The sequence below is a fragment of the Helicoverpa zea genome, chromosome 25 (assembly GCF_022581195.2).
Source record: "Helicoverpa zea isolate HzStark_Cry1AcR chromosome 25, ilHelZeax1.1, whole genome shotgun sequence".
NCBI classification, from domain to species: domain Eukaryota; kingdom Metazoa; phylum Arthropoda; class Insecta; order Lepidoptera; family Noctuidae; genus Helicoverpa; species Helicoverpa zea.
In genome coordinates, this window is record NC_061476.1 from 9,143,311 (window position 1) to 9,154,985 (window position 11,675).

At 40.2% G+C, this 11,675-nt stretch overlaps 1 protein-coding gene across 5 annotated transcripts; it reads left to right on the plus strand.

The window, feature by feature from the left end:
* The first annotated feature begins 1,931 nt into the window (after positions 1 to 1,931).
* LOC124642761 (zinc finger protein 382-like) lies at positions 1,932 to 7,164 on the plus strand. Of its 5 annotated transcripts, none has more exons than XR_006985813.1 (8): positions 1,932 to 2,127; positions 2,210 to 2,313; positions 2,610 to 3,173; positions 3,253 to 3,343; positions 3,568 to 3,688; positions 4,213 to 4,306; positions 5,733 to 6,265; positions 6,464 to 7,164. XR_006985813.1 is itself a non-coding variant. In XM_047181396.1 (8 exons), the coding sequence occupies exons 1-7, from the start codon at positions 2,020 to 2,022 to the stop codon at positions 6,202 to 6,204; spliced, it is 1,554 nt and encodes a 517-aa protein (XP_047037352.1). In that variant the 5' UTR covers positions 1,933 to 2,019; the 3' UTR covers positions 6,205 to 6,216; positions 6,464 to 7,164. The 5 variants fall into 5 exon arrangements, 4 of the variants coding, with proteins under 4 accessions (XP_047037350.1, XP_047037354.1, XP_047037352.1 ...); XM_047181396.1 differs by having other exon boundaries at positions 1,933 to 2,127; positions 5,733 to 6,216; XM_047181394.1 differs by having other exon boundaries at positions 5,733 to 7,164.
* Positions 7,165 to 11,675: the final 4,511 nt, after the last annotated feature.

An 11,675-nucleotide genomic window follows, 5' to 3' on the forward strand; every position in this document is an offset into this window, starting at 1 on the left:
ATAAATTCTTGAAGTTCACTGAATCGCTCGAGAATCGAGATCAAAATAATTCTTGTAAGTAGTAACATCTGTGGTGTGGTGGTGGTGAGCCATCAGTTATCTATACTAATATTATAAAGCTGAAGAGTTTGTTTGTTCGTTTGAAAATTTATTTCAGCGTTAGATAGCCCATTTATCGAGGAAGGCTATAGGCTACTTTTTATCCCGGTAGGGTAAGTAGTTCCCACGGGATCCGGGTGAAACCACTGGCAGAAGCTAGTCACATCATAACGATTAGATTGGTGTTACTACTAGGTATTGAGTATGTTAAATAGCCTGATAGCTAACACGAATCTTCGGGATACTAGTTTCAAACAACGGCCTTCCATCTGCTTAACAAAAAGGTAAAGTTACATGTTGTATGTTCAGAAAGTAGGTGTTCTGCGTATGTCACAACATGCTACTAATATTATGTTCATGTTGATTTTCCGCTGGAAGATATTAACAATCGAGAAAACGTATGCACCGTCATGTCTCTTCAGCCACAATGGTACCTCGGCTTTATCTCGTTTTTTACACTTTATTTGCTGAAGGCGCACGATAAAGATAAAGATAAGTGGCAGTCAACGCTTTTATCGCGAGTTATCGCGCGAAAACTACTCGCTTCAGGAAGTCTTAGCGCGCATATTCTAATGTAATTAAATATAACATTACTTTTCACAAATTGCCCATGTTTTGTCAAATTATCAGCTCGCCTGCGTTGATCAAAGGACTGGGAGGTCCTATATATTTGTAACAACCATAAGTTCGTATTTTTATGGCTACAGTATGGTCACGTGTCACAGGTATTCAGAATGCATTAGTCAGCATATCATTGCAACTTGCTGCCAAACGTGTTACTGTAAGGCGGCCAACCGTCCCGCATTCTGCGGGACCGTCCCGCAACGCTTGACGAAATCCCGTTTTGAAATTATTAGTAAAATAGTCCCGCAAAACGTTGTATGCGTCCCGCATGTCCCGCATCCCTATTTTTCTACCACACTTCTACACAACACCCACCTGCGCGCACGCTCAACAGTGCAGGAACACAGATTACCTATAATATAATCTCGTTCTCTTTATTTCTACTGAACTCGTGAGGCCTAATGATTTTGAAAATAAGACATTAGTGCACGCTGATGTGACACGATATTGATAGGTTAAATTATAGCTTTTTGCTTACGGTTTTTATTTTATCAGTTCCGTCCGATCATTTTTCAATGCCCCCCTGCGCCCCCCCCTTTTCACGAAAGGTTAAGTCCCGCATTCAGTTTTCGGAAAGTTCACATGATCAGACTCTTCTCATGAAATATTACGTTAGATAAGTCCAAACGTGTTCGAATACTTACCTATACTTTCTTCCAGGAATATGAAATACCAAAGAGTGACTTTGATATCTATATCTGTAAAGTTTTTTTTAAAATTCCTCTGATTGTTCAATGTCAACACATTGAAGAGACAAGTAGGTAACCCTCCCAATAGAGTAGCAATTTGTTAAATGTAGGAAATGAAGAACTGACTTGAGCTTGTAGTTAATACCTACACAGAGAACAACACATAGCTTTTGTAGGAAATAGGTCAATAAAAGGGAGACAAATCTAAAGGCTTAAGTGAATAAAAAAAAACTCATATATTTAGTAGAAATACATTATACTTAGAAAACCACGACCTGAAGTTAACAGCACGATACTAAAGTTCTCAATGTTGTGAATATTAGCAATTTAACTGAAGTAAGTTAACTTTACAAACATTGTGTTCATTAATCAAAAGTTTGGCGCAGCGCCTCACATCCTCCAACTCCGCCTCCGCCCACCCCTGCTCTCGTATTTAACATATCTATAGAGAATATATTTCCTGGTTTCGGTCTCGCATAATACTCCTTACAATATAAATTAATTGGCAACCCAGACTCTGGAAAGGTCAATATTTGACAAATGGCCGCTATCTGTCAGTTTTGTGCGGAATAAACACCACGGACGTTTATTTATTTTTAAAATAATAATGGATGAAATTTGCCGATTATGTTGTTCTACAAAGTTTGTTAATAATGATATATTTGACGAAGAAAATGCGTTGTACCTAAAAATGTCTTTATATTTGCCAATAAAGGTAATTTTCACTAACATGTCTTGACGCTTTTCATGTGATATTTTAACCTATTTAATTAGATGTTTTTAATGTTTATTGATAGGTTTTTAAAAACGACCGGCTCCCCAGAAAAGTCTGCGACAAGTGCAGTTGCAAAGTGAACGACTTCTATCAGTTTTGTAATGAGACTATCGAGGTTCAAAATAGGTGAGTGTGGTTTCAAAATTCAAACGATAATATAATACTTGTTACTAGGAACCTGTGTAGCTATCTTAATTTATTTAATTTATTCAGCAGCACTTGAAACACTGGCAATTTTGCAATATAAAAGTAAATGGTAATTATGATTGGGGAAGAAGAGTTTTTAAAATTGATAAAATTACATTGCAACTCAGTGACTGTACATAGCTTAGTAAAAAAACAGTTGTTGTGATATTCTTGATCATCATTTAATATTGATTGTTTATTGAAGTTTTTAACATAATTTTACAAATGCTTTTCAGGTTGCGTAGTTTATTCCTCTCTTCGGAAGCCTGCATTAATGCATCAATTGATCTCACACTCGTCAAGCACAGCGCGTCGCCCCCTCCCAGCCAACCCGTGCAATGCGAGCGCAGCACGCAGACAGATGAGCCGGGGGCACCTCCTGCCTGTGAAGTCACCGTGCAAGTCAAACATGAACCAGATTCGGTTTCATTATCACCCGTCAAGAAAGAAGAAGATAATTATTACCACATAGATTCTGATCACTTTGATGATGGCTCCTCAGGTAGTGATGATATATCTTTAATTAGTCTAAAAAAGAAAAAGAGTAAAGGATCAACTTTGAATGGGGTCCATGCAACTGATAAAAAGGCAAGAAAGAAAGCAGCCAATATGAAAGAATGGGGAGAGCTGATGGAGTCTCTGCCTGATGCAACCCTCACAGTGGTGGAGAGCGGTGAGCCCGGGATGCCACTAGACAGCATCAAGGAGGAGATGCTGGCTGAGAAGCCACAGGACGTGTTCCACTGCTGCACGTGTTTCACACAGTGCTACAGCAGGGCTGAGATGGTGCAGCACTACAGGTATCATCATGTTACCTATTCAGCTTGACACTACAGTAGTTGCAGTGGGTAGAGAGTAGACGTGTGGTGTGTGTTGCAGGCAGCACGCGGCGGAGGCGTCGGCCGAGGCGCCGCCCGCCGCGCCGCCGCCGCCCGACACCGACCCGCTGCGCTGTCCGCGCTGTCGGAAGGTACGCACTACTTCCTTACTGTTGCTATGCTATGGATGCTAGAGTGCATCAGTTAGATTTCAGCTTAGGCAAGCATATTTCAGTTTTGACACTATTTTAGATTGTAAGTTCTTTTAAGCAGAAAACGTAACAGTAAAAGAAAACATGTATGAGTAAATCTTTTGTGATGCTCATTGTAAGTCTGGCAAGAGTTAGGCATCTGATGATATTGCTGTGTGGTACAGAAGGTGTCTCGCGGCGAGTGGGCGGCGCACTGGGCGCGGCACTGGGAGCGCGACCGCCGCCCCTACTCCTGCGCGCTCTGCGAGAAGACCTTCCGCGACCCGCACCAGATATTCAAGCACGGTCTCTATACCCTCCTGCTACTTAAAATATTACACATACTACTTCCCACTCCTTGTCGTTGTACAATATGACAACAACTATGGATATCATTTTATAAAATAGACTTATACTTAAGTTGTTGCAATTAAAGAGCAATATAATTTTCATATGTCTTGTAGTAAATCTGAATGTACAGGAGAATACAAAAAAATTATAATAAACCGACAACAGTTTTGATCATGACTCTGACGGTCCGCAATTTCAATCCTGGTTTCCTTTCCTGGCAAAACGTATTGAGATGGATGGAAATTAGGAGATATTGAAATTGCCTCTAACCGTATAGGCAATTTTCCACCGGGTCAGCAAAATAATTGCTTAATGCGAGTCGTGTGTGAACTCGGTAAACAGCCGCTGAACTCTCTAGTTGAGTATGTTGAAATCAGAAATTTTATTTGCTAGAAACGTGATATGGTATTACAAGATCTTACAATAGGTATGTGTTTCACATGTCTGTGTTGGAGTAATGTGAGCGACGCACATTGCAGGCACGACGCACAAGCTGGAGGCGGGCGGCGCGGCGGAGCCCGTCAACAAGCGCTTCGTGTGCGACCTGTGTCCCGAGGCCTTCGTCTACATGCGGTGAGCACACATCAGTTTCCTACTACTACCCAACACCTTCGAAGAGATAGAGTCCTACATAAAAACTTCAAAGATATGTCTAACAAAGTACGTCACACATTAAAAAATATAAATATGTATATGGGAAATAGTATTTTTTTTGTCCACTGAAGCTATAGTTTTCGCATTCAAGTAATTTATGGTATTTCGAAGGGCAACACGATGGACATACCGACTACCGTGATGGCTCATGTAATAGCATAGTTTAATTTTTTATTTTATTTGATAGTTTATGTACACAGAACACAGACAAGAAGTATAGAATAGAATATAATATTTTTATTTTGCAAATATGGGTTTACAAAAGTTCTTATAATTATAAAGTTCAGCCATATTTTACCATTCGGCATGCAAACATTATTACCTACTATTATAAACATTATTGCCTACTATTAATCTATTATTTATAATCACAATATTATATGAGATCAATTAACTTACTACTAATACATTTATACATATAAATTATATTGTTTCTGCTAAGAAATCTGATATGGTATAATAAATTTTATCATTTAAAAATTGGCGTAACTTTCTCTTAAACAGTGGTGTGCTTAAGTCTTTCCAGGCATTTGGTAACTTATTGTATATTATTGGGGCCATGCAATAGATACTGTTGCGCTTCAGACTCGTTTGACACGACACAATGCATAATTTGCTATTGTCTCGTCTATTCCTCGGACATAGATAGGTTGCATTCAGATAGGAACAGTAGGTTCAGTTAGTCAGAGAGGGATTAGTTCTTGTAGTTCCATTGTCATTAAGTCAGAATTTGATGATGGGACTCTAGGATCGATGTCAGATATCCGATAGCGACAGGCGACTGCACATCTGCTGCCGCTTCGAGTCAAAATCTTTATGTGAATGAATACATATAAACCAGTAGTGTAGTTGCGGCCAACTTCATGCAGGTGCGGCATATGCGGTCTGTAGTTGCAGTCGGCATAAGGTATTCAATGGTATATTTTACGATGTATCGTTTTTAATGGGACCCCTGTGATATATCACTAAATATGTTATCTATACTAATATTATAAAGCTGAAGAGTTTGTTTGTTTGAATACGCTAATCTCAGGAACTACTGGTCCGATTTGAAAATTTCTTTCAGTGTTAGATAGCCTATTTATCGAGGAAGGCTATATTCTACTTATATATACGGTTATATATACATATATATACGGTACGGGAAGTAGTTCCCACGGGATGCGGGTGAAACCGTCGCTGGCAGAAGCTAGTGTCTACAATAAAGCTAAGAGCCTTTAAGAACAAGAACTTCTAACTGCTGGAGCAGACAGGATGTTTCATGTTTAAAGCAAAGTAAGAACTATCTAGAATTATTCCTACTATTGAGTAAATTAGTAGGCTCAACTCTCCCTGTTCCCGGCAGCTACCTGCAGGCGCACCGCACGCGCGCGCACCCGGAGGCGGCGGGGCGGGCACTGGCGCTGCGCTGCGGGCTGTGCGCGCGCGGCTTCGCGCACATCAACTCGCTGCGGCGCCACCTGCGCGCGCACTCGGGCGAGCGCAACTTCCTGTGCAGCGTGTGCGGCAAGGCGCTGTCGTCGCGCGAGCACCTCAAGTTCCACGTGCGCATCCACACGGGCTACAAGCCCAACGTGTGCGCCGTGTGCGGCAAGGGCTTCGTCAAGAAGTGCAACCTCACGCTGCACGAGCGCGTGCACTCGGGCGAGAAGCCGCACGTGTGCGCGCACTGCGGCAAGGCCTTCAGCCAGCGCTCCACGCTCGTCATCCACGAGCGCTACCACAGCGGCGCGCGGCCCTACGTGTGCGGGCTCTGCGGCCGCGGCTTCGTCGCCAAGGGGCTGCTCTCCATGCATCTCAAGACCACCTGCATCTAGCGGAGCACAACGGTAACGACGCATTCTTGTTCTTTACTGAAGCCATATCAATCGTATTCACGTAATTATATTGTAAAGGCTACATGTTATTCAGCAACGAAAAGAATTTTAATTCAAGCCGTGCTTGACACTGCGATTAGTATAAGAAACAGCATGTAATGTACAGAATAACTTTTGAAAAAAATCTGATTTATTTCTTTTTTAATATTTGAAACTGCAGTTAAGTTTGAAAATTGTAATATGTACCGGTTTGTTCCAGGCAAACGCCACGCTCCCCGGGCTGAGCACATACAGACTGATGTACTAGATAATATATACTGCCGCGTGACGTCACGCGCACAGGTAAACCTACCACTACATACGGGAACACTACACTACTACACTTCTGTTATACATGTATTCAAAAGTTGGGACTTGCAGTTGCCATACCAATATTTACCGGTATTTGTAACAAGATCCTATAGGTTTTAATTTTTAATACTGTGGGCCCCTAACGGACCATCAAAGAAACTTTCAGTTAAATAATATTGCATAATTTAGTAATTGTGTACAATAACATGTACATTTGTACATAGTTCCCCAATATTCCGCAAGTACCGCGTGGCGCTGTCTCGTGGACACTAGTGATTCTTCACTCACTGTTACAGTAACGTACCTCGCATTTATCACTAATGTAGACCATTAAGTTCTGGCGTTATTCATTAACATTGCGATAAAAACATCACAAATAATAACATGAGTAGCGGTTTCCTCCGCAAATGTATTGAAAAAACACCCACATTATTATGTAAGTTTAGTTCCATTGTAATATACCTGATTGTATTTATTTCACTTGTAAAGTTAATAAATTGTTTTTAAAGCATAATTTAATCACAAAAAGTTACTAACCAACCAACTTCAAAAAACCGGCCAAGTGCGAGTCGGACTCGTGCACGAAGGGTTCCGTAAATTACAGTTAAATCAACCTATCTCAAAAACTATAAGAGATACTTTGATCAAACCAAAAATCGTTGAAAGAGTTAATTAGCATGCATCACCTCTATTTTTTTTAGAATTTTATACCCCGTAGTTATAAAAATAGAGGGGGGGGGGACATACTTTTTACGACTTTGAGAGCTGATATCTCAAAAACCGTTCACTTTAAGAAAAATGTTTTTTAGAAAACTTTATATCATTTTAAAAGACCTTTCCATTGATACCCCACACGGGTATGTACATCGAAAAAAAAAATTTCATCCCTCAGTTACATGTATGGGGGGCCCCACCCCCAATTCTTTTTTTTACTATTTAGTGTCATATTTTTGTAGCGGTTCATACAACACATATTCCCATCAAATTTCATCACTGTAGTACTTATAGTTTCCGAGTAAATCGGCTGTGACAGACGGACAGACGGACAGACGGACATGACGAAACTATAAGGGTTCCGTTTTTGCCATTTTGGCTACGGAACCCTAAAAAAGGAGGAGGTTCTCAAGTCTCTACTCTCTCTACACGCGAACACTGCTTACGTGCGGCACCACGTAGTCTCATCTCTCATGAAGCGCTTTTACACACTGAAATAAACTATTCACCAGTTTCTTGGATGGTCAATGATAACTCATAAATCATGATATCAACAATTGTTGCGCCCTTTTTATTTTTAATGGGAACTCATCAAATGACGGCTGCCGCTGTGGGTGCAGCGTGAGTGAGTGACTTTAACTCACTAAAGCCCACCATGTTCCTTCTTAAGCCCTTTATGTACCAGCGCCGCGGTAACTCTGTCAAACAATCCCGCAGCATTGCTTTATGTCCTCATTTTTAGGGTTCCGTAGCCAAAATGGCAAAAACGGAACCCTTATAGTTTCGTCATGTCCGTCTGTCCGTCTGTCCGTCTGTCCGTCTGTCACAGCCGATTTACTCGGAAACTATAAGTACTACAGTGATGAAATTTGATGGGAATATGTGTTGTATGAACCGCTACAAAAATATGACACTAAATCAGCGATTCCCAAATGGGGTTCCGCGGAACCCTGAGGTTCCGTGACAGGCCCTCAGGGGTTCCGTGGAAAATTCAAGATTTCCATATGGTAAATCGTTTCACTTTTGACAATATTAAATTATTATACATTCTCAATTAAATTGTTTTAAATATTGCATTCTAAAATTCCATTCAGGCACCATGTAGGTGGGTACCACTCGGGATAAGTCTCGTACTTTCGCGACAAGTGGCGGGGGAAGGCCACGGCAGCAGATAATTTAATTCCCTTTTTTACAAATTGTAGATTAACTTAATACCTCCAGGTCTTCGGCAATCTGCAAATAGGTAGCGAGTCGGACAAAAATCACCGCATTTTTTAGGCTTATTTCATCGCCAGGATTATACGTTTTGATACATTTGACAGGACGTGAAATGACACAGCATACGAGTATTTCCAGTGGCTATTTTTACCATTAATCAAAGTGTGACATTATTTCCAATTTTTGCACCTCCGCGAATCCGAAAATTTCGCGCTCGCTTCGCTTGCGACTCCATGTTACGTATGATGGTTTTATGTTCGTTTAATTGCTCAAGTATCCAACACCAAAAAAATTTCGCGCTCTACCGTCGAGATTTCTTTGACGTTTATTTTTTATTCCTCTGGTTCAGAAAAAGCAATAGCGCTTTCTTCGCTAGCTGCTTATTCATTTGCATTTGCTTTTTTGTGTGGATATTGTACTTTTTGAGACCTTATTAATTTACAGTGGTTTTATTTATTTTGTGTAGGTACTTAAACTAAAAAAAAAATCGCGCTCGCTTCGCTCGCAATACCGGCTACCATTGAATGTCTTTCAATGCTAGCGGGTGCTTGGAACTTCTTCTTTTAGTTAAAAAAAATCGCGCTCGCTCGCCTCGCACCTGTACAAACCCAATCTAATTCTTTTTGCGTTTACTTTGTCAGTCTTCAAACTGAAAACTATTCACATAATACACAAATTCAAGGGCGGTTAAATTGTTTTCTGGCCCGTGTGGCAGATAGCCATGCTACGCTTGAGTATAATGAATATGTCTCTAACCATATAACCATTTGGTGCACTACCACGCGCCACGAGCCGTACCTAAGTGTTTTTATGTCTTTAGTTTACTTCTTACTTAAGCTAAGGTTCCGCCGAAAAATGGTGAAACGAAAAGGGTTCCGAAGCTAAAAGAATTCGGGAACCGCTGCACTAAATAGTAAAAAAAAGAATTGGGGGTGGGGCCCCCCATACATGTAACTGAGGGATGAAATTTTTTTTTCGATGTACATACCCGTGTGGGGTATCAATGGAAAGGTCTTTTAAAATGATATAAAGTTTTCTAAAAAACATTTTTCTTAAAGTGAACGGTTTTTGAGATATCAGCTCTCAAAGTCGTAAAAAGTATGTCCCCCCCCCCCTCTATTTTTATAACTACGGGGTATAAAATTCTAAAAAAAATAGAGGTGATGCATGCTAATTAACTCTTTCAACGATTTTTGGTTTGATCAAAGTATCTCTTATAGTTTTTGAGATAGGTTGATTTAACTGTAATTTACGGAACCCTTCGTGCACGAGTCCGACTCGCACTTGGCCGGTTTTTTATACACTCCGCACGGTTACCTACTAATGTTGGAAAAATATATAATTTTATAGTTGGAGTAATGTAGTATTGTATTTATTTTATGTTCGACTTCTGAAGGATGTGCAACAATAACGAGGAAATGTTAGGTCTAGGTCAGACGATACCGGCAATAAAACTGTCGTTCTACAGGTTTATTCAGATCGAACTTGTGCAAATATTAGTTAGCGGTGTGTTCCAGACAACGTCTGGGCTAGTCTTTACATTACTCCTTAATTGTTATGAATCAAATATACGTAAAAATACCAATTATATGTCGACTATTAAACTAATATTGTAAACAAATTCGTGACTGTTGATAACAGATAACGCACAAAATTATAATAATTGCTAATGTTAAGGATTGTCCTCAGTAATGTTAAGTTGTATGATGATGATGATGAGGACCGGTACATCCGACATGCATACAGAAGTTTATTATATCAATAATTTATTTTTATAAAACTTTTATAGAACACTTCAAAAGCTGAACTGACATCACATAACTAACGGCTGTTCCCAATATTCAATCTATCTAGTATCTGTTAAAGAAAATTTATGTGGAATTTTATTTATTTACCTCAAAATCTGTACATTATGTTTTAAAATAATCTATATTTACATTTAAAAAAAGAAAACTTAACTCTAGTATATCTGTTGATTTCATAACTGGAGATAGAATTTTGCCAAGCCCATTTCACAAGTATTGTGAAATTCCTATCTGTAATAAGTAAAACAATACTTGGATAGAATATTGGGATGCTGTCAAGGTATCGTGTTGGATGTACCGGGTCGCAGTCACTCGATATACGTAGCTGGTAAAGAGAAACTGTCGGCTAGTTAGAATAATGAATGTAGTGTAAGTAAGAAGTGAATACAAAGCTAGTTCGTAGCGACAAGTGCCTCACCATGTGATAATATAATAATTTGTAACGCTAAGTGTACCGACTGCGCCGGGACGTGTCTCTTGTACCACAGAACTGTAGCGAGACCAGATAGTGTAGTTGTTGTATACCATAGCTATGTCAATTCGGAGGTTGAAAATGGATTCAAATTAAGAGCACGGTGAGAATTTTTCAAATCGGACCAGAAGTTCCTGAGATAGCGCGTAAACAATGAAACAAACAGTGTGTCCGAGAAAAAAAAGATTCAAAGTAGTTTTATCGAAATGTGGAGTATACCGCGGGAGATAGCTTGTATATGTCACCGTAAGATTACAAACATCGTTAGATTACAATCTATCTCGAGAGATTGTAAACTGTCGAATTATTGTAAACCGTAACACCTGATTGCAATTTAACGCATTATTTTTCGCTATATTATAATCTATCGATGAGAAATTGTCAAATTGTCAACTGTCCGAAAGCTCTCCCTGATTGGTCAGTCTTTTTGTAAGATCGAGAGCGATGTACAGCGGTCAAATTGTCAACTGGCGTAGAACGGAATGCATCTTGCGCGCTGATTGGTAGAACGTCAAAAAAGACAATGTTCTTTGCAACTCCCGGTGTCACAGCTCTTTGACGTGCAAAAATAAGTGACGGTTTAATTTTTTATAAAATCAAAAATTGTACTTAATTTTTAAGACTCAAATTACACACAATTAAAAATTGTATTAAAAATTGAAGTTAGTGACGAAAACGAATCGCTGCAAAACCGACTCCACGTAGTCTTGTCTGCCCTACCCCTAGAGTGCAATTCAAAACCGCGTAGGCGCGGAGGGGCGAGGCGGCCTGCGAGCTGAGGCGCAGGTAGTTTCAGCGCTCGCCGCCGCGGCTGAGGCTGGCCGGCTCGGCCGGCCAGCAAGCCGAAGTTGCGGTGGTGAGCGTGAAAACCATCTGCGACGATAAGCTCGCATGGGACCGCCGGAGCCCCG